General features: G+C 36.0%; 1 protein-coding gene across 4 annotated transcripts in view; it reads right to left on the bottom strand.

Moving 5' to 3' along the window:
- Positions 1-1,078: 1,078 nt before the first annotated feature.
- The window catches only part of MLF1 (myeloid leukemia factor 1), a 31,582-nt gene continuing 5,544 nt past the window's right edge, over positions 1,079-27,116 (bottom strand). The window contains exons 2-9 of one of the 4 annotated variants that reach the window (XR_008710633.1): positions 20,183-20,330; positions 13,416-13,457; positions 9,021-9,104; positions 7,807-7,935; positions 5,645-5,804; positions 3,997-4,135; positions 3,133-3,195; positions 1,079-2,411 (exon numbers count right to left, since the gene is read on the bottom strand). Coding sequence is in view for 3 of the 4 variants with exons in the window: in XM_055569236.1 (XP_055425211.1) it covers positions 2,306-2,411; positions 3,997-4,135; positions 5,645-5,804; positions 7,807-7,935; positions 9,021-9,104; positions 13,416-13,457; positions 20,183-20,330 (808 nt within the window). In the remaining variant the exon portion in view is untranslated. The remainder of the gene's footprint in view (positions 2,412-3,132; positions 3,196-3,996; positions 4,136-5,644; positions 5,805-7,806; positions 7,936-9,020; positions 9,105-13,415; positions 13,458-20,182; positions 20,331-27,116) is intronic. The other 3 variants (XM_055569236.1, XM_055569237.1, XM_055569238.1) reach the window with 3 other exon arrangements.

Raw genomic sequence — 27,116 nt, forward strand, 5'->3', positions numbered from 1 at the left:
ATTCCCCAAAGACACAGACTTCCAGGAAGATAAGTGGTTGTCAATAAAGAAAAAATAATATAAAAACTATAAGTATAGTTTCTATACTTGTTGACTTCAGAATGGGCTTCCATTGTGGTTCAACTGGTAAAGAATCTGCCTGCAATGCTGGAGACCTGGGCTCAATCCCTGGGTTGGGAAGATCCCCTGGAGAAGGGAAAGGCTACCCACTCCAGTATTCTGGCCTGGAGAATTCCATGGACTGTATAGTCCATGGTGTTGCAAAGAGCTGGACACAACTGAGTGACTTTCACTGACTTCAGAATTAGGATAAAAATAAATTCTGGAAAAAGTCAATTTCAGTAGTGTGTGAATGTAAAGAGTTGACATTTAATCTCTGGATGTCACATATTTTATAAATGGCCCCCTAAGAAGCATTGTAGGAGAAGGCAATGGCACCCCACTCCAGTACTCTCGCCTGGAAAATTCCATGGACGGAGGAGCCTGGTAGGCTGCAGTCCATGGCATTGCGAAGAGTCGGACACGACTGGGCAACTTCACTTTCACTTTTCACTTTCATCCATTGGAGAAGGAACTGGCAACCCACTTCAGTATTCTTGCCTGGAGAATCCCAGGGACAGGGGAGCCTGGTGGGCTGCCATCTATGGGGTCGCACAGAGTTGGACATGACTGAAGCAACTTAGCAGTAGCAGGAAGCACTGTGGCAGAAGAGGAAATACATATTTAATTCAATTTTAACATGACTGCCAGTGAACAAATTGGGGTGAAAAATGTATCTATGAATTCTGTTATATGATGCATGGAAGTTATACTCTTATAACTACAATATTTATTCAAGTGTGTTTCATATTTGAATACAATGATTTGAGTTAACGATCAGTATAATAATTTAGGAGAATAACTACAGTGTCTACTGGATTTTGATCTATCCAGTGAATTTACACAAATGTATTATTTAAAACCAATGCCTTATGATAAGTTCCCAATGTGTAATAGTATGTTATTAGTATAGTCATTATTCATAAGAGGAAAATTTTAACATATTTAACTGATACATGCTCACTTTCCATTCTAAAAATGAGATGACACATTTGCATTTTATTTTAGTGACTAAAGGCATGAAACACGACTACTAATATTAACAGGGTATGATACAGAAAATTAGAAGAGTATAAGCACAATTACACAATTCTAATTCCAAAGTTTAAAAAGGAAGATATTAGGATTATAGAGTGTTAGTTGACTTTGTTTTTTCTCCCTTTGAAACAACAAAAACTTAAAGAGTTAAGATTTTATATTTTCATAAGCTTTATACTTAAATTTATATAAACAGATCAATGCTATAATTCTAGAACAAAAAATTCAAGAGCTGAATTTTTAAATAGTATAATTAAAAAGGGAACAGTTGAATTATTAAGTACCTTGCTCAAACACACACATCATCTGTCTAAAAAATTCTGAGACAATCAATCATTAAGGTTTGCAGAATACCAAATGCATTTTTCTAAATGTCACAAAGAGGCTGAGCAGAGTTTCTCCAAGGACAATCCAACTTTAGAATCTTAACCATGGAAATAAATTAAGCTGTCTGTGAGAAAGGAGAACAGAAATATGCTACCTTAAGATGTTAAAGAGAAACGTCAATGGAAAGTCTGATGAGTGTTAAAAATGTAATACAGAACAAAAAAAGAATACACTGTATAAAGAAATGATAAGAAGAAAATTCAGGTATATTAGCAATTTAAAATCTCTTCAAAAATGAACTATTTGCTTATTCTTTATGTCCTTTATCAAAAAAACAACTAACTTTTTATAAGAGTACTAGTATAGTTTTTGCTTTATTTTCAAAAATTCTTTAAGCTGGCTGGCTACATAAACACATTATAAAATTTGAGCTAAATAATTTTCACCTTTATTAACATCACTCTATTACAGTGTTGCTAAAAAACTGGGACTATTTTTGAGCAGTTTACTTATTTTAACTAATTTTATATGATAGAACAGTTGTACGTTCAATCTTGAATATACAGGGGAAAACATAACCAATATAAAAATAATTATGAAAGCAAAATCAGCATGTGTTATGTTTTAAAGAGTGTTAGAGAACAGCTTGCACTGTTGAAGAGTCAAGTTTTATTCCTAAAGTAGGGACAATATAAAGCGATCACTTTTAAGAACATTCAGAAGAAAGTTGCTAAGAACAGTACTGATTTAATAACAAAAGATTGGTCTTATGTGTATTACCCAGCACCATTACTTTCTCTGTTAAAATAATCAAAACTAAAGAAATCAAATGCAATGCTATTTATTTTTTGTTGATTTTCACAGGTGATCCTTTGATGTTGAGTTTGTCCACAAAAACATTTGATCTTCTTCCATGTTCAATGGCTGGACTTTGATGATGTTTCTCCCTAAGAAATATACATATGAACATTAACATCATTTTTAAATGGTCATTAAAACATCAACACAAACTTGATAAAGGCCACTGTAATTTAAGGTGAGTTTTATCTTAAGAGTTCCGTAATAGCTTTGAAAAACATATGGCAGACAATTTCACTTAACATTTAAGAGAGCAACAGCTGCTTCCCTGAGACAGATTTAACTGTTTACCTTTGAACCATGCTGTCCAACATCATAGCCACTAGCCACATTATTTACATTTAAATTAATTAAAATAACATAGAATTTCAAAATTCAGTTCCTTGGTTGCATCACTGACATTTCAAGTGTGATTCAACAGCCACGTGGGGCTAGTGGCTACCATACTAGACAGTACAGATGTATAATGTTTTCATCACTGCAAAAAATCATTTCAGAAAGTTCAGCTGGACAGTGCTGGTTTACAGAAAATGCCACTGATAGGGTTATAGATTTATAAACCATCTATAAGGAGCATGCTTTTCTCTAGCTGGGACCTGAATCTCACAGGCAAACTTAGGTTTGATTATAGCACTGTTAGGTTTTTATCAATGAACTTTTCAAAGGGAGACAATTATGGTTTACAATTAATAGGGGAGCAAGTTTTCTATGGAAAACATTAGGGCTCTAAATTCCTAGACAAGTATTTTAAAATAAAAGATGTTAGCACACAAAATTCTGCACAAGGCTTCTGGTTTACTTGGTACCCACTTGTTGCTTGCTGGTTCTGGGCAGCCTTCCACCTTCTGCAGCGATCCTCCACTCTCTTATAGCCTAGAACAGATTTCTGTTTTGAGGCCTGGTGAGGCCTCTCTCTCTCTCTCTCTCTCTCTCTCTCTCTCTTAAGTCTAATGGCAACAGGAATTAGGTAGTGTTTTCAATTTTTCCCCAGAGAACCAAATTAAATTGTAACTCTAGAATATACACTAAATGTGTCCAAGTCTCATCTTTAAAGTTGGTTAAGGATATTTGTTTTTCACATCTATTCCAAAAGATAATTCCAAATGAGGCTAAAGTTTTTGAAAAATTCTTCCAGAATATCTAATACAGATATTGTAACATACTATTTAATACGTAAGTATCTAAAAATATGTTTGCCATTAAATGCTCAATTTTGATCTGTTAGGGAAGTTTTGTTCAGCCTTTTATACATACAGTCCCTCTCCCCTTACCATATCCCTAAATGCCAGTATCTTTACCTAGTACAACACCGGTTTCTTTACCTAGTACAAAATGTACAACTCCTCCTCTCTCCAGATGAGAATCTGTTGCATAAGAATAACTGCATTATAGTATATCACTTTTCCTTAGGAGGATTTTAGTGCTACTGTCTAAAGCATAATTTGCTAGTGAGTTACTAGTCATACAATCCTAAAATATTATTGGGTTTCAGGTACAAATTTAAATTTCTGTTGGAATACTCGGATGTAATTTAAAATTATTACATCTTTCACAAAACATTGATACAAATCACCTGGTCATAAATCAAAACTTCCTGATAACAGAGGTAAAATTACATAACTTTCCTTCTAATTTGTTTTTAAAAAACACAATTTAATTAGAAATAACTTTTACCTTCTTTTAAGTTCTCGGGATCCTGAATTCTCATGAGCAACACTTCGCATCCTAGAGTTATCTACATTGCGCCATTGTCCCCTTGGCTGGTACTTCAGAATCTCATTTTGCCACTCATCATCAAAAGCATGAGCATCACCTACATTAAATATCAAAATGAAAGGGTAAGTAGTAAGGTGTCAACTGTCAGTAACTGCTTTGCTCCCTACACGTTCCCTGGTGTTTCCATTGGCCTAACCTTAGAGATAGGAAACTGCTTCAAATATAAAGGTCTTTGACTCAGAGTGATACTTCCTTTTCTATTTGTTCCTCTCCTATTCCTGCTGGTAATTTGGTTATTGATGAGTTGTTTTTTCACAAACCTGCCTGGATATCATGTTGTTCTATTCCTGGACCCCATGACCCAGTGACACTGACTTACAGTCTTTCTTTTTTCCTGGGTCATCTCACAGTGATCCCACTTTTCCTCTGTACTTGGAGGACACTCCTCCCGGGACTAGCACTTCCTATTAATCTCACAATTTCACTACATAGTTTGGCCTCACAAGTTTCTGTTTCAGTTTCCTAAGATAGGTTACTCATCTGCCAATTTATGTTGCTATGAAGTAGGTAATCTAAGTTCTATAATAACGATAAGTAAATGACAATACTTGTTCTTTCAGATTGCCTATACAACAATGTTACTTTGCCAAAATTTTCTTCAATATGTTAATTATTGTGAAGTATTCTGTATATATTTAAAATATGAAAAAATTGCAAAGGTTAACATTAAAGAAAGGTTAAGATGTTGTGGCTTTCATCTCACTGCATAAGAATAATTTTCTCCAATTCCAACCTGAAGAGAATTTCTTTCTCTAAAATAAAACAATAATTAAAACTCTTTACTATTATAAAACATTTTTACTTAAAATACTTTCTAAAAACAGGAAATGAATATAACTTAAAAACTATAATGAGAAGAGTTAGGACACTAGAAAGAATTGAAGGCATTAAAGAATGAGTAGGAAATATAGGAAGTGGAAGAGATGAGCTTGATCCATATATATTATCACTTTTAGGTAACCATTTAGAATGTTTTTGAAAAAGTAACATCATAGGTGGCTGTTCACAATTATAGTTGGGAATTAAAATAAGCACAATATAAACTATATAGATGGTAAAATACTAATTTTGAAAAAGAAAAGTATGTGTGTTTATATGTTTATATATACATAAAACTATTAGGAATATATATACTAACACATTAATACTAGTATTTTGGGTTGGAATTATGGATGATTTTATTTTCTTTCTTTGAACTTTTTTATGCTTTTCAAATATACTTCTTTGATAACCACAAATATATAAAAACTCATTTTTACTAATGACAGCTTTACTAAAAAATGAAAGATTCCATTTTCCAAGTATAAAACAAAAAATAAATGATATTCAACATTAAAAAATCACTATGAAAAAACAGATCTACTATGAAACAATGAAACCACAATTTTATTACTATGTTGATGATGTCTTGCCTACATATACAATTCATAAACTGCCTGAAAGATCACATGAAATGTTTCTATTAAAAAAATTCTCACCAAGTGCTACTGGTACAGCTGCTATTTTAACTTCAAGAGGAAGAATGCCATTTTTTCTGATAACTTACATTCATTCATATTGATGAACTCTTGATTGACCTCTTCATCTCCAGTCTTGCTGTTCTTTGACTTTTTAATGACATGAGCTCGGTCATGGAGGTGATGGCCAACAGCCATCTTTTCTAGCCCACTGTCAGAGTCTCTTAGTGCCTTCCTGGTTTCCTTTATCTGTGAAAACGAAGAGTATAAAAATTACTTCTTATTTATATAAATATAGCATATAAACTCCTCAACCTACTTACCCATACAGGTAAGAAAATAAATATATTGCTCTAAAAATAATGGGTACTTAGTTCCACTACCAACTTGTAGTAAAATTATGGTAATAATTCTCTGATATTTCCTGACCTGCTTAAAATTAAAATGTCTAGGACAAGCAGAACCAGTATAATTATTTAAAAAAAGAATACATGTAAGGGCAACTAATTATTCAGCAGTCATGATATGACTTAAAATATTGTTTTCATTTAAGTCACCCATTAGACAGGCAACCCCTAATTTTCTTTAGGATAAGTACTAACAAATAGAATAAATGGAAAAGTAGCAACTCATACCAAAATCTGTAGGCGTCAACTGTTTCAATCCCTACATGATACAAAGTTGGCAATTTCTAGGTGAGGATGAGGACATGCACTTCCTCCAGTCCAACAATAGCATTCCTAGCCCTTTCTGCACAAGGGGACAGCCATGAAGATGAATAAGTGAAAAATTATAAACACCTACGTAATCTATTATTAGAAAAGTAGATTTTAAAACTGTGGTATATTCATATTTTGGACATTATATAGAAGTTAAAATAAAGAAACCAGAGCTACACATATCAACTTGAACAAATCTCAGAAGCAATTACTGAGCAAAGTCTAGTTGCAGAGCAAAGTCATGTGTGCTTGGAAACCATTTATACAAAGTTTAGAAACCTGTAAAATGATTCACTATATTGTATATGGAGCATACATAACTAATGAAATCATAAAAGCATGCATCAAAGTGGTAAGTTCCAGGTACAGGCATACCTCAGAGATAGTGCAGGATCCATTCTGGACCTCTGCAATGAAGGAAATAGTGCAATAAAATGTGTCACACGAATTTCTGGTTTTCCCGTGCATATAAAAGTAATGTTTATTCTATTCTGTTGTTATTAAGCTTGCAGTAGCATTATGTCTAAAAAAGAAATGTACACACCATAATATAAAAACACTTTATTGCTAAAAATTGCTAACTACGACCTGACAGCACAGGATTGCCACAAACCTTCAGTTTGCAAAAAATGCAACTTATCTGTGAAGTGCAATAAAGCAAAGACCAGTAAAATGAGGTATGCCTGTATAAGAAAGTGGTTCTCTTTGGGGAGGGAGAAAGGGAAAAGGGACCAAGGAGGGAGGAGCATATTGGAAATTTTAACTGCATTTTGCTTAAAAAGAGAACAAAAGACAACTTAGAGAAAAGCATTATGACTTCACTAAACTGGATTAAAGAAATATGGGGTATTTATATTATTCTTTATGTTCTGTCTGTACTCTTGAAATATTTTATGAGTTAGAATATTCATTTACTTCAAATATAAACTAACTGTAGACATTTATTTCATGAAACAAAGACTTTAGTGTCTACTTCCCTTGTCAACATGTAAAGGTAATAAACATCAATAGACATTAAAGATAAAAAAGCACCTGGGGGCACAAATGGAGGTAGGTGGGGGGACAAGTGAGCGAAAGTGAAAGTTGCTCCGTCGTGTCCGACTCTTTGCGACCCCATGGACTATATAGTCCATAGAATTCTCCAGGCCAGAATACTGGAGTGGGTAGCCTTTATATTATGGTGATTACATTGCTTTTTTAGACATAATGCTATTGCAAACTTAATAACAACAGAATAGAATAAACATATGCACGGGAAAACCAGAAATTCGTGTGACACATTTTATTGCAGTGCTCCCTTCATTGCAGAGGTCCAGAATGGATCCTGCACTATCTCCCCCACTAGCAGTGGGGGAGACAGAGAATGCCTTAGGATAAAAAACTACCGTCAACTTTACTGCTTTTCACTCTGCTTTGTGTTTTCTTCCCTCTTCTCTTTTCCGCACCAGTACCAGGTCAAGTTTTAATAGCTAAAATTTGATATGGGTGATCTATCATTCCATAACTTTATAAAGTTCCAAGAAAGTACTTACTCCTCCTGGAGCCCTACGGGTTTGTGTTGAGGCCTGGAAAACCTTTGGCGGTTCATCTCCTACTTTGGAATAAGTCATCACGGAGGAGGAACTAAATGAATGTCCATTTGGATCCATTGAAAGGTGACCCTGGAGATAAATATAAATTGTATATCCAGTGAGTTCAGTCAAATATGAAGACTAATGTCAGAAGATTCAAATAAGCAACAACACTAGCTGTAAGTTCTAGTAAAGATACTGTATATGGTTAGTATGATGTATCCAAATGGTACCCCCATGAAGGCCCTAACCTCCTTCCATTTTAGGTACCAATTCACACTCCTCTTGTAAGGAATAATGAATAACAAGTGATTCATTTTGAATTCCTCAAATCTTTGAGGTCAAAGACTTCAAGGCTTAAGTTTATAGATGTTATGCTTTGAAGCACATGATACTTTTATAGTCAGTGGTCAACTTTTGTGAGCAATTTTGCCAATGTTGAGCCAGTTAACCATATGCCAAGAAGTTTATACCTTCTGTGGACACCAATGCTACACTTCTAATGTCCAAGATTTGGACATTATGAGATGTCCTTAGATTTCAAACTGGATGACCAAAATAATATGGTTGGTCTTCATACTGAATCAAGTTATTATTTTGATTATGATTAATGTTTTGAGTAGAAAAGAAAGAATATTAGTACTAGTTTATAAGTATTCAGACTATATGACTCTAATCCAGTTTCTAAATATCATTCTTAAAATTTCTATTTTGAGTTATTTTTAAACATTAAAACTTAATAACTTAGATGCTATAATTTTTTTAAGTAGACAAGTTATATACATAATAAAAAATCTAAACTCATATAAAATGTTCATTACAACAGTGACCTTCAGCAGAATAAATATTTTTGAGGTTGAATTTTTTATTTTGAAATTTTAAGTGATGCTATTTATCAAACTTGTAGGTTATGAGATCATTTTGATAGGTTGTGACCAGGATTTTTAAAATATGAAATAAAATAGAAAATATCAATAGACATTGTAAACAGCATGATCCTTTTCTCATGAAACTTTCATTTCAGGTGTACAATATGTACAGTACACAAGTAGTGTCATGATTTAAGATATATTTTTTAGTTTCTGGGGACTATGGTTAGAAAATGGTTGAAAGCCACTATAATATAGGATACCAATAGTGGAAAACAACATTCTCATCCATCTTTTAGTACTTACAAAGTTTCTTTGTAATTCCTGCATACTGTTTCGCATATTTAACATCATTCGGTCCATTGCCTGAAAAGGGCTGACATCTGTATGCTACAGGACATTAGGAAGTATGTTATTAACTATAAATACAACACGAAAGAAGCAAATCCACCTTCCCCAAACAGCTGAATTTCTTTTTTTATCTTGACTTTGCTGTGGGATCTCATGCAGTGATCAACCAGGCAAAAATAATTTAAGGACTATACAATGAAAGTGATTTGTTAAAGAACACTTTGAAGCATACACACAATCCTAGACAGCCAGCATATAAATGGTTAGGAAGCTGTAACACTATAAACACATGCATACATACATGTGTATATATCCACATGAATATACATGCAAGAACAGGTAAATATACACATACATATCATTCAACTTGCTGAAAACATAATTTGGTTGCTATTTAAATACTGAGTGGTATATTCTGGGCTGGTACAGCTTTAGCATAGACTAGTCTTCAAATTTTTCCTTCTTATCTCTGTATATCCCACCAGGCAAATAAATAAAACCTGAGTGTAAGATAGCAGTGTCATCTCCAGCAGGACCACATGGCTCAGAGAAGCTGACTCTGGAGTAGCCAGCCCTCTTTCCATCGGCGTTAGTGTTAGTTGCTCAGTCGTGTTCAACTCTGGAACCCCGTGGACTATAGCCCACCAGGCTCCTCCATCCATGGGATTTCCCAGGCAAAAGTACTGGGGTGGGTTGCCATTTCCTTCTCCAGGGGATCCTCCCAACCCAGGGATCAAACCCGGGTCTTCCGCATTGCAGGCAGACTCTTTATTGAGCCACCAGGGAAGCCTTTCCATCAGAGTTGGTGCCAAGTGACGGAGGTTGAATCATTCCACTAACAGGTCTTGGAATTGCTGCCTATCACTGATTGCTCAGTAGGGCATCCCCTTGAAGCATGAGGTGTGCTCCTCTCCAAGAACAGTTAAGAATTCCTCTGGAACAGTGGTTTCTTAGCCAAGAGTGATTTTTACCCCAGAGGGACATTTTTAAATCATTACACTCATTTTTGTTTGTCACAACTGAGGAGGGCATATGACTGGCACCCAGTGACAGGGGCAAGGGATTCTGTTAAAAATGCTACAAAGCACAAGAATGTAGGACAGCTCCCCACAACAAGTTATCTGGCCCAACATGAAAGTAGCATCATTGAAGCAGAGAAACACTGCTCAGAAAAATCTCCTATTGATTTTAGGTTTTATCACTGGAACGATCACCAGGAATCAAAAAGCGAAGCACATATTCTAGTGTGTCAGCCAAAGCATCGCCTACTGTTAGGAGTTTCTGGTTCTTCCAGGGACTCCCTCGCTCAAGCAGGAGGAGTCTTTTGACTCCTACATGTAAGGCATTGTTAAGCAGTGCTGGTATTTCAGCCCTTCTGGAGATTCTTTTGCTTTGTACCCTATTCTGGGACTCAGTAAAGAATTATCAAAGGTCTGTTTACATCTCTGCCTTCTATTGGGTTTTTATTGCTAATGGCAACCCACTCTAGTAGTCTTTCCTGGAGAATTCTATCGACCGAGGCTACAGTCCATGGGATTGCAAAGAGTTGGACACAACTGAGTGACTAACATGTTCACATACCATAGGAAATAGAAAAATCAAATTCCTCTTTAGAATCTGCACTAACCATTGTGGGCTTCCCCTGTGGCTCAGTAACAAAGAAATCTGCCTGCAATGCCGGAGATCCAGGTTCGATCCCTGGGTCAGAAAGATCCCCTGGAGAATGGAATGCAACCTACTCCAGTATTCCCCTGGAGAATCCCATGGACAGAAGAGCCTGGTGGGCTACAGTCCATGGTACTGCAAAGAATTGGACACAACTGAGCGACTGTCACATCACTTCACTTCTAACCATAGTACAGAACAACAAAGACGCATTTAGGAAATATGATACATCTTTCCCTGATAACTCAGCTGACAAAGAACCCACCTGCAATGCAGGAGACCCCAGTTCAATTCCTGGGTTGGGAAGATCCCCTGGAGAAGGGAATGGCTACCCACTCCAGTATTCTGGCCTGGAGAATGCCATGGACTGTACAGTCCACAGGGTCACAAAGAGTCGGACACGACTGAGCAACTTTCACACTTAGGATGCAAAGGACAGCAACAGAATTAATCTGCATTTCAGAGATTCAACACAATTCCAGAAATACTGTGAATTGTTTGTTTCAGCATTACACTGAGAATCAATGTTGTTTAAGAGAGAATTCAAGAGAGGCTAAAGAGCTAGCCTAAGGAAAGTGAGGGGAAAAAGATCACATGTTTTGGGTATATTTTGTCTCTTCTCAATTCACTGTCAGCCATTAAAAGATGTTTCTGTACTTGTTATGCGGGTGGCCCAACGCCTTGACAAAAAGGGGAGGTACAAATTAGAGCTGAGATTCCAGTGGGCTTTGGAGGCCTTCAGGAACTTTGTACAGCTGCTCTTCTCTCTGCCTAGAATGTTCTCTCCTGACTCAGTATCGTTAGTTTCTTCTCATCATTCAAGTATCACCTCCTTCGAAAGGTTACCTGTCTAATCTTTGCTCCACCTGAACCTGTCCCTGTATCATTTGCCCATTTCGTCTCCTTCAAAGCACTTAGAAGCACTTTGACTATCTGAATTATTTTGTTCTTTATTGTCTGTCCTCCCACTCTGTAAAAATAACCTCTGTGAAGGCAGGGCTATCATCTCTGTCTTACTCAAAACCATATTCCCAGTACTTTAGAAACAACCCCTGGTGCATAGGAGGGCTCAATAAATATTTGCTGAATGAATGAACTAATTATCTGTAGCTCAGTTCAAGCTCATATATCCAACTGCTTACTGGATAAATCAACCTGAACAGCCCACAGATGCCTCAACTGCAAAACATCCAGACCTGAAATGATCTTTCTGAGCACTCCTGCCCTCATACTGGCACTGCCTCAATGCTCTGTTCCTTAGCTCAGTGGCATTTTCATCTAATTCCTCAGGCCAGAAAAATAAGCATAAAACTTTTCTTCCCCTTCTCTACTGATCCAACAGCCGAATGAATCGCCAAGTGCTATCCATTTACTTATGTAACTCTCTCAAAAGAGATTATTTCTCTTTATCACCACAGCTATTACTTGAGTAGAAGCTATCTATCACTCATACTTAGAACACTTTGTCAGCCTCCTAGCCTCTCTGCCTCCACTCTGGCCCCTTCTAATACCTGTCTTCCCTGCAGGGACAATGCTTTTTCAAAAAATAAGAATCTGATTCTCATACTATTTTGACAAAAATTCATCAATTGCTTCTCCTGCTCTTTTGTTAAAGTCCACAGTCCTTATCAGGGCCAAAAGAAGTCCCCCCGGTACCTCATCATCCTTACCTATACCTATTCTCCAACTCACACGCTAGGGCCAAATAACCCCAAATATCTTTGGGCTCCCTAACCTCCCAGTCTTTACACATGCTATTTCCTCTGTGTTGATATCTCTTCTCCCTTCCCAGCTTTTCCTGGCTAATTCCTATTAATCCTTAAGGCTCAAGAGTCTTCTCTAACTGACCTCTACTCCACCAACCCAAAGGTCTGGGCTAAAGGCTTTTTTCTATCTGTGTGCCCAAAGCATGCTGAATTTCCTGATTACTTGACTGATAACTCTGTGCTACAGCTGTTTTTTTTTTCCTTCATTGCTTGTCCCACAAAAAACTCTGACTAGGAAGAACAAAGTTTATAAAGCAAATTTTAAGGTAAGAAATGGCTAAAGTCTGGCACAAGAGAATTCAAAAAACTTTTTCATGAGCGTATAGATGCATGCATAGAAAGTGCTCCAAGGTGAGATGCTATTCTCTGCCACTCCCCAGATTGCCTTTAAGTGTGTTAGAAATTAGCAGCACAGCAAAAGAGGACCAAAGGCTCAGAGAAAAACGGGTAGGAGAAAAAAGCTGGCTGCAGAGTGCTTGGACATGGGAAAGGAAAGCATGACTGAACTGACAACAGAGTGATAGAGAAAGCAGTCAGTCTGAGCTTTTCCAGATGTGCTTGTCTATCCTCAATTTGGTGCTTTTTTACTTTTTGAAAAGTCAGCATAAGCAAGTGGAAGTCTCCAACTTTTAAACACAACTACGGGGATCCCTTTTGTAAATAAAGTGAATCATCATCAACCAAAATGTACTTTTTCTTTTGGAAAACTGATTTTTTTTATGTTGACGTGAGGTACTCCACAAAACACAGGCCTAAACATTCTAAGACAAATTTAACACACAAAACAAGTTTTCAGTAACAAATGCTAAAAGCTGTTATGAAAGTGAGATGGCATGCCGATTCAGTATGCTTGAGTTAATGAGAAATAAAATATTGTCAGAAAATATTGCTAAAATGGCTTGTGTCTTATGATACGAACCATACCACCAAAACTGCCAAAAGGCACAAGAGAACTCATTGCCTAGAAAAAAATCCAATTAATTTTGGTATATTTATTATACAACAATCTCTGAAAAAGAAAGTAATACACTACATAATCGCATAGTTCAGAGCTAACCAAATTACAAAACCGTTTAATCAAAAAGAGCTCAATATATATATTTAAAGTTATCTGCTTATTATTCATTATAGAGTCTGACATGAGATAAGACGACAAACAAGGAGACCACATATCTCTTTTAAATAAGACCACTCTAGTATTTATTAAAGAGAAAGTAATTGCTATGGACTAAGACAAACATTTTTCAAAGAAAATGCAAATTCACACCAAAATTAACACATAAGGTATAATGATTAAGATTATATCATCTTTCTTTTGTTCAAGGATTCCATATTTTTAAAAAATCATTTAATCTTGCCTGAAACCAATTAAAAATCGAAAGTATCTATATTAATAACATTTCAAAAGCTTAGAAGAGATATTGGTCAAAAAATTTAATGGATACCTCCTAAGAACTAATATGGAATAAGAAATACAGAGTTCAGAAAGGATTATGCATATAGGTTTAAAGATATTTAGTCTTTGATAGGAAAAAGAATGTTAAGCATAATAGATGGAATAATCAAAATAAATTTTTAGATACATATATAAATTAAAAACTTTCATTACTTGGAAGTTTCAAATGTTGAAAATAAATTTTGAGTTTCTTGGTAAAAGGTATATACAAAATTATACTATCATTCAGTGATAATTTCTTCCCTGTGTAAGTTATGTCAAAAAACTAGAGAAAACTGTGTTTAAATTTTATAATAAATTAGAACAGTAATCTCCAAAGTGTATTTGTACACCAGTAAAATTCCTCATTGTTTCTTTTAGCTAAAAGGAAAAACAGATTTTACATTGACTCTGGCACCATCTCTCAATCTGTCAGATGGTCATGTGTTATATCTTGAATTATAAAGTGCCTAATGAAATAAACTTACAGATACTGGCTTAAAAACATCCCAATAAAGAAATCATGAACTGAAGAAAAAGCTAATAGTACAAAGAAATGGCATAACTGATGCCTTTCCTACTTTTGTAGGAAGCTCTATTTTCCCTCATAATAGGGCTGAGAAAGATGACAAATGCCAAGAAATGGGCGAAAAATAAAGAAAAGGGTTATCAAGTATATATCTGAAATATAAATTTTCATCCACAAAGCATCAGCATATTACTCACTACTTAATCAAAATATTCATTTTAAAATTTATAACTTCACAAAAAGAGGAAAAAAAATCTTTGTGTAAATTATTATTAAAAAGTTCAAATAGAACAGCTAGCATGCTCAAAAAGCCTACTCTACTTAGCTGTGCTGCTTTCAAACTAGGCAGCTGATTTGTCCATCTTCTATAGTCAATTTCTAATTTTTATTCCTACTTTCATATGTAATTATAGGACACTGACTTAGAAAAGTCAAGTTGGGATAGAGGTCCTTTGTTGTTACTATTGTTTGTTTGTTTTCTTTTAATTAATGTATTTAGGTTTTTTTGCTTTTACATAAATCTTTCATACTGAGACATAAACATGTCAAATGTTTCACACCCTAGGGGTAAAAAGGAGAGCCATATCTCACCAGTATAACTCATTCAGAGGAAAAGAAGAGTTTTGGTTAAAAAGAAGCTGAATGTTCCTTGGAAAACCTACTGAACCATATGAAATTCCTATATTTAAAAATTACTACTGCCCTTCAACTGCCCTAGGGCAATGCTCAGCACTCTTGTTTAGCAAAGAGTTTTCATAGCTTGAACAAGGAAAAAAAACACTGGTGTTAGTTTTCTAAGATAGTTGATACAATATAATGTAATTGAATATAATATTATATATACCACTTGATTTTAGATGGGAGAGGTAAGTAAATACTACCTAGCAGTATTTACTATATAAAACACCATAAAGTTCAAAGTTTTATGAAATGGTTTGGTCTAAATCTGATATAGTAAAATCACCATTTACTTTCTATTTAATAGGTAGATGAGTACTGCAGTTTCTCTTGGGAAAATGTTGAGATTATTATTAAATTAAAAAAAAAATAAGATGATAGGTTCACCTGTAGGTGATTAGTGTCCTTTACTCAGTGTTGGTTTTTTTAAAAATGCTAAAAGCTTTGCACTCTTTTTGAATATTATCCTACCCTTCATTAAGGTATTCAAAACCTACATGTGGCTATTTAAAATTAATTTTAAATCATTAGAATTGAAAATTCAGTTCCTCAGTGGCACTAGGCACATTTCAAAGGTTTTTTTCTTATATATAAATTTATTTATTTTAATTGGAGGTTAATTACTTTACAATATTGTATTGGTTTTGCCATACATCAGCATGAATCTGCCTCAGGTATACACGTGTTCCCCATCCTGAACCCCCCTCCCTCCTCCCTCCCCATACCACCCCTCTGGGTCATCTCAGTGCACCAGCCCCAAGCATCTAGTAGTCATATGTGGCTAATCATACTGGACAGGGTGGATTTAGAACATTTAAATCGTCCAGAGCATTCTACTGGATAATGCTACACACAGATTTTAGCTGACACCTATGGTTCATCATCTTCAGTTCAGTTCATTCGCTCAGTCGTGTCTGACTCTGGAATCCTATGGCCTGCAGCATGCCAGGCTTCCCTGTCCATCACCAACTTTTGGAGCTTGCTCAAATTCATGTCCATTGAGTTGGTGATGCCATCCAACCATCTCATCCTCTGTCATCCCCTTCTCCTCCCGCCTTCAGTCTTTCCCAGGATCAGGGTCTTTTCCAATGAGTCAGTCCTTCACATCAAGTAGCCAAAGTATTGGAGTTTCAGTTTCAGCATCAGTCCTTCCAATGAATATTCAGGGTTGATTTCCTTTAGGATTGACTGGTTTGATTTCCTTGCAGTCCAAGGGACCTCAAAAGTCTTCTCCAACACCACAGTTCAAAAGTATCAATTCTTTGATGCTCAGCTTTCCTGATAGTCCAATTCTCACATCCATACATGACTACTGGAAAAGCCACAGATTTGACTAGACAGGCTTTTGCTGGCAAAGTAATGTCTCTGCTTTTTAATATGCTGTCTAGGTTGGTCATAACTTTTCTTCCAAGGAGCAAGCGTCTTTTAATTTCATGACTGTAGTGATTCTGGATCCCAGAAAAACAAAGTCTCTCACTGTTTCCATTGTTTTCCCCATCTATTTGCCATGAAGTGATAGGACCAGATGCCATGATCTTAGTTTTCTGAATGTTGAGTTTTAGCCAACTTTTTCACTCTCCTCTTTCACTTTCATCAAGAGGCTCTTTAGTTCTTCACTTTCTGCCGTAAGGGCAGTGTCATCTGAGTATCGGAGGTTATTGATATTTCTTGATTCCAGCTTACGCTTCATCCAGCCCGGCATTTCGCATGATATACTCTGCATATAAGTTAAATAAGCAGGGTGACAGTATACAACCTTGATTTATTCCTTTCCCTATATGGAACCAGTCTGTTGTTCCATGTCTGGTTTTAACTGTTGCTTCTTGACCTGCATACAGGTTTCCCAGGAGGCAGGTAAGGTGGTCTGGTATTCCCATCCCTTTATATTTTCCACAGTTTGTTGTGATCCACACTAGTCAAAGGTTTTGGTGTAGTCGATAAAGCAGAAATAGATGTTTTTCTGGAACTCACTTGCTTTTTCAATGATCCAACGGGTGTTGGCAATTTGATCATTGGTTCCTCTGCCTTTTCTAAATCCAGCTTGAACATCTGGAAGTTCTCAGTTCACGTACTGTTGAAGCCTGGATTTGAGAATTTTGAGCATTATTTCCTAGCGGGTGAGATGAGTACAATTGTGCTGTAGTTTGAACATTCTTTGGCATTGCCTTTCTTTGGGATTGGAATGAAAACTGACCTTTTCCAGTCCTGTGGCCACTGCTGAGTTTTCCAAATTTGCTGGAATACTGAGTGCAGCACTTTCACAGCATCATCTTTTAGGATTTGAAATAGCTCAACTGGAATTCCATCACCTCCCCTAGCTTTGTTTGTAGTGATGCTTCCTAAGGCCCACTTGATTTCACACTCCAGGATGTCTGGCACTAGGTGAGTGATCACACCATCATGATTATCTGGGTCATGAAGATCTTTTTTGTACAGTTCTTCCGTGTATTCTTGCCACCTCTTCTTAATATCTTCTGCTTCTGTTAGGTCCATACCATTTCTGTCCTTTATTGAGCCCATCTTAGCATGAAATGTTGCCTTGGTATCTCTGATTTTCTTGAAGACATCTCTAGTCTCCCATTCTATTGTTTTCCTCTTTCTTTGCATTGATCACTGAGGAAGGCTTTCATATTTCTCCTTGCTATTCTTTGGAACTCTGCATCCCAATGGGCATACCTTTCCTTTTCTCCTTTGCTTTTCGCTTCTCTTCTTTTCTCAGCTATTTGTAAGGCCTTCCTCAGACAATTGTTTTGCCTTTTTGCATTTCTTTTTCTTGGGGATGGTCTTGATCACTGCCTCCTGAACAATGTCATGAACCTCTGTCCATAGTTCTTCAGGCACTCTATTAGAGCTAATCCCTTGTATCTATTTGTCACTTGCACTGTATAATTGTTAGGGATTTGATTAATAATAAGGCCGATGATCTCATCATCTTAAACAAAAGTTAATTTATGCCACTAGAAACTGGACTCGGTAGCAACTATTTTAGTTTTTCATTCAAATATTGATTGGTCTTGGCCTTCTTTTGTATTCAGAATTGTTTTCTTACTTGACTTTCCTTATTTAATCCTCACATTTATGCAACCACATTAGTTCAGCTATGTGGTCTTTTTGGTTCCCCAAAACTTGATTTCAAGCCGCACTGGCAAGACAAATATGAGGCAAGCTAAAATACAAATCGTTTTAAATTATGAATCAGATAAACTACAGTTTCAAATAAATTTATCTTTCTATTGGTTATATATTTCTTATTCCAGCTCATTAAACATTCAGATGTTTTAAGCACGGGTACTCAGGAAAAAAACATTTCTTCTTCTAATGGATAACCAGCAGAGTTACAGCTTAGGCATCCTCACTAAGAACTTCACAGCTGAATTATAAACAGATCTCCTTTCTGTGCTTACAAGGGAATAAAATCGTCACCTCCTACTTTTTGCACAAAGGCTACCAGCAGCTCATTTATGCATGCAAATAATACAAAGCACTATGTACAGCCCTATTCTTTCTTTGCTATGTTTATAACAGATATATAAAATACTTCAATGCTCATGTGAAAGATAAAATTTAAGAATGTCATAGCTGATATTTCTGCTCTCTTTGACAGTTTTTTCCTTTGGGCTTAATTTTAGACTTTTATGGAAATTTATAGCCCTAAAAGTAAAAAAATAACATAATGACCACATTAAAAAATTTAAAAATAATTGGAATGAAATTTATATATATATATATATATATATATATAGGAATAATGTGTATGTGAAAAAGAATGTGAAGATTACTTTCATTTAAATGGCAAATGTAATTTTATCTGTCAAACTTTTAGGAGTATTTGAAACATTTTGCTCTAACAAGATTATTGCAAATAAAAAATATGAAAGTATTTCTTTGGAAGGTACTGGAAGTTTCCCAACTGACCAATTAAAAATGTTTGTTGAGAGTAGCATGCCAACATATACATTACCATATGCGAAATAGATAGCCAGTGGGGATTTGTTGTATGACTCAGGGAACTCAATCTGGGGCTCTGTGACAACCTAGAGGGGGAGGAATGGGGTGGGAAGAGGGAGACAGTGCCACAAGGGAGGGGACAACATATGTAAACCTATGGCTGATCCATGCTGATGTATGGCAGAAACCAACACAATACTGTAAGGCAATTATCCTTCAATTAAAAAGAAATACGTTAAAAAATGTTTACTGAGGTCCAAAGCTCTACATTTGAACTGTAGAGATTTATGTTTTAGAAACTCCTGTGGATTTGTTGTTCTAGAACTGCCATTCTTGAGGCTGAAAAAGCAACACAAACAAGCAGAAAACAGCTAAGGTATATGGCTGGATGGCATCACTGACTCGATGGACATGAGTCTGAGTGAACTCCGGGAGTTGGTGATGGACAGGGAGGCCTGGCGTGCTGCGATTCATGGGGTTGCAAAGAGTCGGACACGACTGAGCGACTGAACTGAACTGAAGGTATAAAAATGTCCTGAGATTTCTGTTGTTTGTTTGTAACCTTTTAGTTTTGCTCTCAGACAAGACTTCTGAACATATACTGTAGTTCTACAAGGCTTCTGAATAACTTTTAAATTAACTAATCTAAGTTTTGACGGTCCAAGGTAGCCAAGGAGTAGATTGGGTTTTCTTGGTCCAGTAGATAAAAAGCATTATACTACAGTTTTGGATGCTATTTTAAAGCGAGAAGAAAAAGTGTTGTACGCAAGGTTATTTCCATGCCTGTCCTATTTAAGACATGGGAGTAAATGATAAGGTGAGAAAAACCTCATCATGGTTTTTCTTCCTTACATGGTTCACATGGAAAAGAATGTCTTAAGTTTGGCTTATAATATATAACCCTATGGTGCTAAAAGTTTTGGTATCACAGTGAAATTCTATACAGTTAAACACTTCATTGTCAAAGAATTCTCCTTTTTCAACAGGTCCTTCCCTGTGTATAACAGTTACTTCTATAACATTAATCCTATCCTATCATCAGAGATAAATTCTTCTGTAATACTCTTCTTCACTATCTTTAAAATACAGAACTTACAGTCAAGGAATTTTCTTCATCCTCATGTCCCATACGGTTACGAGCTCTTCCTCTCCTATCAGAGATGCTGAGCATGTCTCTTCCAAAAGGTTCAGAAAAACTTCTCATCATCTGTCGCATACTTTCTCGGTGTGCGATAAAAGAATCACTATTGAAAATACATGCAATCATGTAAGTGTAAATGTTGGAATTTAAATAATACGTGGGCAGCTTAATACTACAAAGAATAATTTGGGGCTAATATGCTTGTTAAAGAGACAAAAGGAGTTAAAAAAACACATTTTTGAAAATGCAAAGCACTTTGATACTTTATAAAGTAAGGTCATAATTGCTAGATATTGGATGTTATTACATCTTAAAATGAGAGTTTTCTCACTTTTAAAAGTCGTATAGTGCATGTGTAAATATGGAAAAATGAAATGGGGGAAAACTTCTACAACTAAATCCAATGTAAATGTTCAGTTCAGACTGTATAAATGTGTTTTTTTCCCATAATGGTAATAAAGCTTATTTCTTGGCAACTCTCACTAAAATGTAAAATAAAGTACACCAATATATTTCTGTGTGGAGAAGGAAATGTATTTTCCAGTATTCTTGCTGGAAAATCCCATGGACAGAGGAGCCTGGTGGGCTCCAGTCCATGGCGTTGCAAAGAGTCGGACACAACTGAGTACTAATTTATCTTTGTGAAAACCCTAAAGCTTGTCAGATTTTGGTACTCATGGTAAGATGTTACTAAGCTTTGTTTCAATAAATACATTTCCTAACTGTTTTTAGTAAAGTATCAGTTTTAATTATATGCTAAAACAGAACTTTACTCCAAAAATATTGTGTAGTTCTGAAGCCTTATTGCCTTAATTCAACTTGAACATAATTTCTAAAAATTGAATGTAGAAATTTGTTATGTAGAATGTTTCAAATAATTATATCGATTTTACTATAATGGTGTAAAGGTGAGTGTTTTTAACTCGTCTAAAGGATTTCCAGCAATTATAATCTAGTATTTTATACAGAAAGAGCACAATTTCCCAGGTACATATGAGTATATTACAAAATATTAAAGTAAAAAATAAAAAGAACTGACCTTCCTTATAGCTATGCCTATGTTCTTCTGCTCATTCTCCCACGAATGCTTATGTCACTAGGATTTTTGCAGGAGGAGAAGGAGGGTGTTATCCTGTTGCCTAGCATTTCTCTAGTGTGATCATAATTTATACCCCCCACAACAATGTATTTTTGGACATTTCAGTGGCTTCATACCACTCACTGTGATCACAACAAAACTCAGGAAGGTGCACTTTGTATGTCTGCTTTTCCTTTATGTCTTCAGAAACTTCTTTTAGAAGTTAGTCTTTAGCTCCACTTTCTGTATGTTGGTGAGTTTTAGCAGATTAAAAACTTTAAAGACTTCTCTTAGAGAGATATTGATGGAATGTTCAAATAAAATCTTTGTTTATAGAAAAACTAAATAAAATGAGTATTCTCAATAAATAAATCTAATAGGAAGGATGTTTATGAGAGTGTTTCCTGACCGTTTTGTTCTTCAGATCTGTTTATTCCTGTGCAGTATCAATTGTTCTAAAGAAGCTGGTTAAGCAGAAAAAGAAATATATTTACAAATGATAAACAGCAGCTCCTTTGCATGCCTGACCAACACAATAACTTTCAACCACTTCTGCAGCAGGACTAGTGCTGGTCTGGATGATAGATCCATATACTAAAAAACTGTAACAAGTCAGTACTCTTCTTCATTTGTTCTCTTGCTGTCCTTCTCTTGTCCTTTATATACTCATCCACTTGGGGACATTTCCCTACTTTTCAGCCTCCCTCCTGCTGACAAATTTTACAGAAAGTCATAAAAGGAAAGTGCTCTCCAGTGTGTGCAGGCCGAGTATGCTCTTAGTGCAGCAGAACACAAAAATTTCAGCAGAAGTCCAAAAATTAAACTACTCTTGACCAAATTAGTAACCCAATCTCTGAAAATGAAGAGTTTTTTTAGCTGAACGTTCAGTATTTAATTACAGAAATACACTTGCCCTAAATTCACTTAAGAAATATAATAAAATGAAGACACTAGAGCATTTAGGTTTATTTAGAGATTATTCATATTTCATTCTTTCTAGCTTAAAGCAGACTCTAGGAATGATCAAGTAAAAACATTACACATACAATGCAGAAAAATGCCATAAATAAGATCATTCTCCCATGAATTCTTGTAGGATAAAGTTTTGGATCTGTCTTACTGATAGGAGTGATGGGCATGGGAAATGTAACGGATTACTGTCCTTAGATTTGCCACCTATTAAAAAGTTTGATAATCACTATTTCAGCAGAATTATAGGCAACTAGCACTATGAGGCGGAGAAGGCAATGGCACCCCACTCCAGTACTCTTGCCTGGAAAATCCCATGGACGGAGGAGCCTGGTAGGCTGCAGTCCATGGGGTCGCAAAGAGTCGAATACGACTGAGCGACTTCACTTTCACTTTTCATTTTCATGCATTGGAGAAGGCAATGGCAACCCACTCCGGTGTTCTTGCCTGGAGAATCCCAGGGACAGGGGAGCCTGGTGGGCTGCCGTCTATGGGGTCGCACAGAGTCGGACACGACTGAAGCGACTTAGCAGCAGCAGCAGCAGCACTATGAGGAAGTTGTGACAACTTAAAAATTAAATAGATCAACAGCACCTAGTGAAACTAGCGGGCAGAAAAAGAGTTGCTTTGTGTTTTCCCAAATAAAGACCTGAAGTCCAAAAGTTAGTTTACAATTAAGGAATCAGAAATTGGTGTATAACATACATACAGTTTTTACTTAAAAGTACAGAGTTTCAAGTAGTTCTGAAACCAATAAGTGAGTTGTCTAAGAAATAATTCCTAGTTTTTACTTAAAGGTACAGAGTTTCAAGTAGTTCTGAAACCAATAAGTGAGTTGTCTAAGAAATAATTCCTAGTTTTTATCTCAAAACCAGATTATTTTGAAGTGTTTCATATCCAGATGATACTCAATGCCAGGTGATAGCAAGAAACTAGAATTATTGTTAATCTTGTCAGATGTAAATATGGCTTTGTGGTGATGAAAGACAGTATTTTCAGAGATGTATTTGGAAATACACATGAGTGAAATACAAGAACTCTGGAATTTGTTTTAAAACACTTTAAAGACAGCAGCAGCAATAGAGATGGGTAAAGCAGGTGTATATTTTGAAATTCTGATTAAGGGGTACACCCAGTGCTATACTCTTATACTTTTACAATATACATTCAAAGTGTGTCATGATAAAAATCTTTAAAGAATAAAAAAGAAATAGAACTATGTAGAATTAAACAATTTTATACTGCTTGATGTTTCAAAATGGATGATTCAAAAGAGTCTCCTTTTGCTGAGATCTCTATACTCACTGGACATTCAGAGTTTAGGATATGGGTACAAGTATGGGGATTAAACTATTCATTCTTATTAAAATGCAGATACTTAAAAAAACACTCAGCGTTCTCTTTAGATACATGGATGAGATTCAACTTCAACCAGGAAAGATACTTCAGGGAATACTAGTTTTGGTCAGTACACAGATGAGAATTAAACAGCTATTACTTTTCTATAGAAACATAATATTTAATAAGATTTATTTTTCTAATTGGGCTAAAAATTCAGCACTAAGTGTGGCTCATTAAAAATGTTGTCCAGGTTTCTCTTTATTCAAATAGGAGTAGGTGTATTTGTACATAGAACAAATGTCAAAAAACATCTTTTTCTTTTTATTGACACAAACAAAAGGCTGCTTTAAAAAATGGGCTCACAGTCTGGCTTTTGCACCTGTCTGAACTGTTCAGGAAGAACTCTGGCTGGATCCTGAAGTGAGTTCAACTTACGTCCACCCAAAACAGCAATTGCTTAGAAATAAGACTTTTAAGATTTCTCCTGTTCAAGCTTAAATTTTTTTAACAAAGGGTAAATCTCTAATGGTAGCAAGGAGTTGTTTTAAAACTTTAAAAATTCACAGCATAGTTTTCTTTCTCAGGTAAGAAGAGTTTTTATATTTTTCTACTTATTCATATTGTTCTCTTGAAAATGAATGTTTCATTCTTCTAGGAAAATATACTGGAAATATGATGATACTTTGCAAAGCTATTACTAGAAACAGGTCATATCATGTATATAAAGTAAATTAATAATTTGAAATATGACTAAATATTTACATGAAAAATATTCTTTGCATACCTGTTAACTTAGTGAAGTGTGAAAGTTGCTCAGTCGTGTCCAATTCTTTGCAATCCAGGCCAGAATACTGGGGTGGGTAGTCATTCCCTTCTCTAGGGGATCTTCCCAACCCAGGAATCAAACCTGGTCTCCCACATTGCAGGCAGATTCTTTATCAGCTGAGCCACAGGGAAGCCCTTGCATATTCACAGGATGCAATATTTTGCAGACATTAAATTCAAGCTTCAAAGAATATCTAAAGACTAGGAAAATGCTTATGGTATATATTAAGGAAAATAGTTCATTTATAACCATAAAATTTGGTCTAATTTTGGAGAAAAAAAATCCATATATGGAAAATAGAAGCAAAATAATAGTAACCAAAATCTAAAAGACACTTAAACGACGTTTGGTCCTTGGAAGAAAAGTTATGACCAACCTAGATAGCATATTCAAAAGCAGAGACATTACTTTGCCAACAAAGGTCCGTCTAGTCAAGGCTATGGTTTTTCCTGTGGTCATGTACGGATGTGAGAGTTGGACTATAAAGAAAGCTGAGCACTGAAGAACTGATGCTTTGAACTGTGGTGTTGGAGAAGACTTTTGAGGTCCCTTGGACTGCAAGGAGATCCAACCAGTCCATTCTAAAGGAGATCAGTCCTGAATATTCACTGGAAGGACTCATGCTGAAGCTGAAACTCCAATACTCTGGCCACCTGTTGTGAAGAACTGATTCATTTGAAAAGACCCTGATGCTAGGAATGATTCAAGGTGGGAGGAGAAGGGGACGACAGAGGATGAGATGGCTGGATGGCATCACCAACTCAATGGACATGAGTTTGAGTAAACTCTGGGAGTTGGTGATGGACAGGGAGGCCCGGCATGCTGCAGTCCATGGGGTTGCAAAGAGTTGGACTCGACTGAGTGACTGAACTGACTGAACCAAAATCTTGGGTTGCGTGATTCCCTTAAACCAAATTTTCAGCATTCAGATTTTCCATGGGAATACATTTTCATTTAAGTGAGGAAAATTTTACTTATACTACTATGATGACTATATGACCTCTTTCAGGATTGCTGACACAAATCACAATCAAACAGAATGAAATTTGGCACCAAACATGTTTTTTACTCCACATTATTTACCTATCAGAAGCAGGAAACATGTTGCCCCCCAAAAAAATTTTTAACTCCTGGATTGATTCTGGGTCTCCTGGGATAATCTCAACAGAAGTTTTTTTTTTTTTTAAAGGACTGGTAATATTTCACTTCAGAATAAGTTCCTGTTTTTAAGATGCTCTCAAATATATGTTATATATATGTATATATATATATAAGACTCAAATATAATTATATATATTTTTCCAGTTATAGTTTTATTGCCTTGTACAAAATATAGATATTTGTGCTTCTAAGTAAAAAATCATCACACTATTCTTTATTATATTAAAGTCTCAGATAATTGACATGGCAGTCCCATTCATCAAGGGAAACTCCTTCTTTCTACTATATCTAGTAGTGGCATAAGCAGAGTTGTTACGGCTCTCAGATAATAAAGAATTCCCTAGTTTCAATAAGGTGGGCAGGTCCATAAAGAAAATGCATCAAGTGATTTATGTTTAGACATTATAAATAATGCATACAACACACAAGGAATTTTCTGGTGGCTCAGATGGTAAAGAGTCTGTCTGCAATGTGGGAGACCAAAGTTTGATCCCTGGTTCGGGAAGATCCCTTGGAGAAGGAAATGGAAACCCACTTCAGTATTCTTGCCTGGAAAATCCCAAGAACAGAGGAGCCTGGTGGGCTACAGTCCATAGGTCCCAAAGAATCGGATATGACTGAGCGACTTCATGTTCACTTTCTTTCACAACATTCTTAAGAGAATCTTTTAGGGCATGGGCCATGATTTCTAAAAATTTATAATCAAGTCTATAGCACTGGGCATATAGTAGAAACCTAAGAAATGCTTGAAGAATAAATGACATTTTCCTAGGTGTCCCAGGTGGTGTTAGTGGTAAAGAACCCTCCTGCCAATGCAGGAGACGCGGGTTTGATCTCTTGGTCGGGAAGATCCCCTGGAGGAGGGCATGGCAACCTACTCCAGTATTCTTGCCTGGAGAACCCCATGGACAGAGGAGCCTGGAGGGCTACGGTCCTTAGGGTCACAAAGAGTTGGACAAGACTGAAGCAACTTGGCATGCAGGCATGGAGGCAATTTCATTTGCCTACTGTTCAGAAGCACAGTTTAAAATGGTGGTGTGACAGAAGGCTTTGATACTATAAGAGTTGCAGGAATGACTATGGCTCCCTCCCATCCTGTAAGCACGCCCCTGCTTTTGCGTGAATGTTTATAAAATTCATTGATAGAACTAAGCATTATGATATAATCAGTCGGTACCAAATGGCACTCCTTGATCCAGCAACCATGTTATAATTGTGTTGTGTTCCTTGGCTCCTAATTCAATGATTTGCACCTAAGGAACCAAGAAATGCCCCAGATGAACAGTTTAGCTTATCTAATAAGGTGACTTTGTTTTATTTCCTGCCATGGCGATATTCTCAATTAAGAAAATATCAATCTTGCATGTGTAATACATTCACTTTCAACTCAGTAAGTAGCTAAAAGTGGTGTCCTCTGACTACTTCCCAAGTGCAAAATAAATAAATTTAAAAAATTAAAAATAGAGATTATAGATATATATTTTTTAGCCCCTGATGAGAGCAAGGAGATAGAG

The sequence above is a fragment of the Bubalus kerabau genome, chromosome 2 (genome assembly GCF_029407905.1).
Source record: "Bubalus kerabau isolate K-KA32 ecotype Philippines breed swamp buffalo chromosome 2, PCC_UOA_SB_1v2, whole genome shotgun sequence".
Taxonomy (NCBI): Eukaryota; Metazoa; Chordata; class Mammalia; order Artiodactyla; family Bovidae; genus Bubalus; species Bubalus kerabau.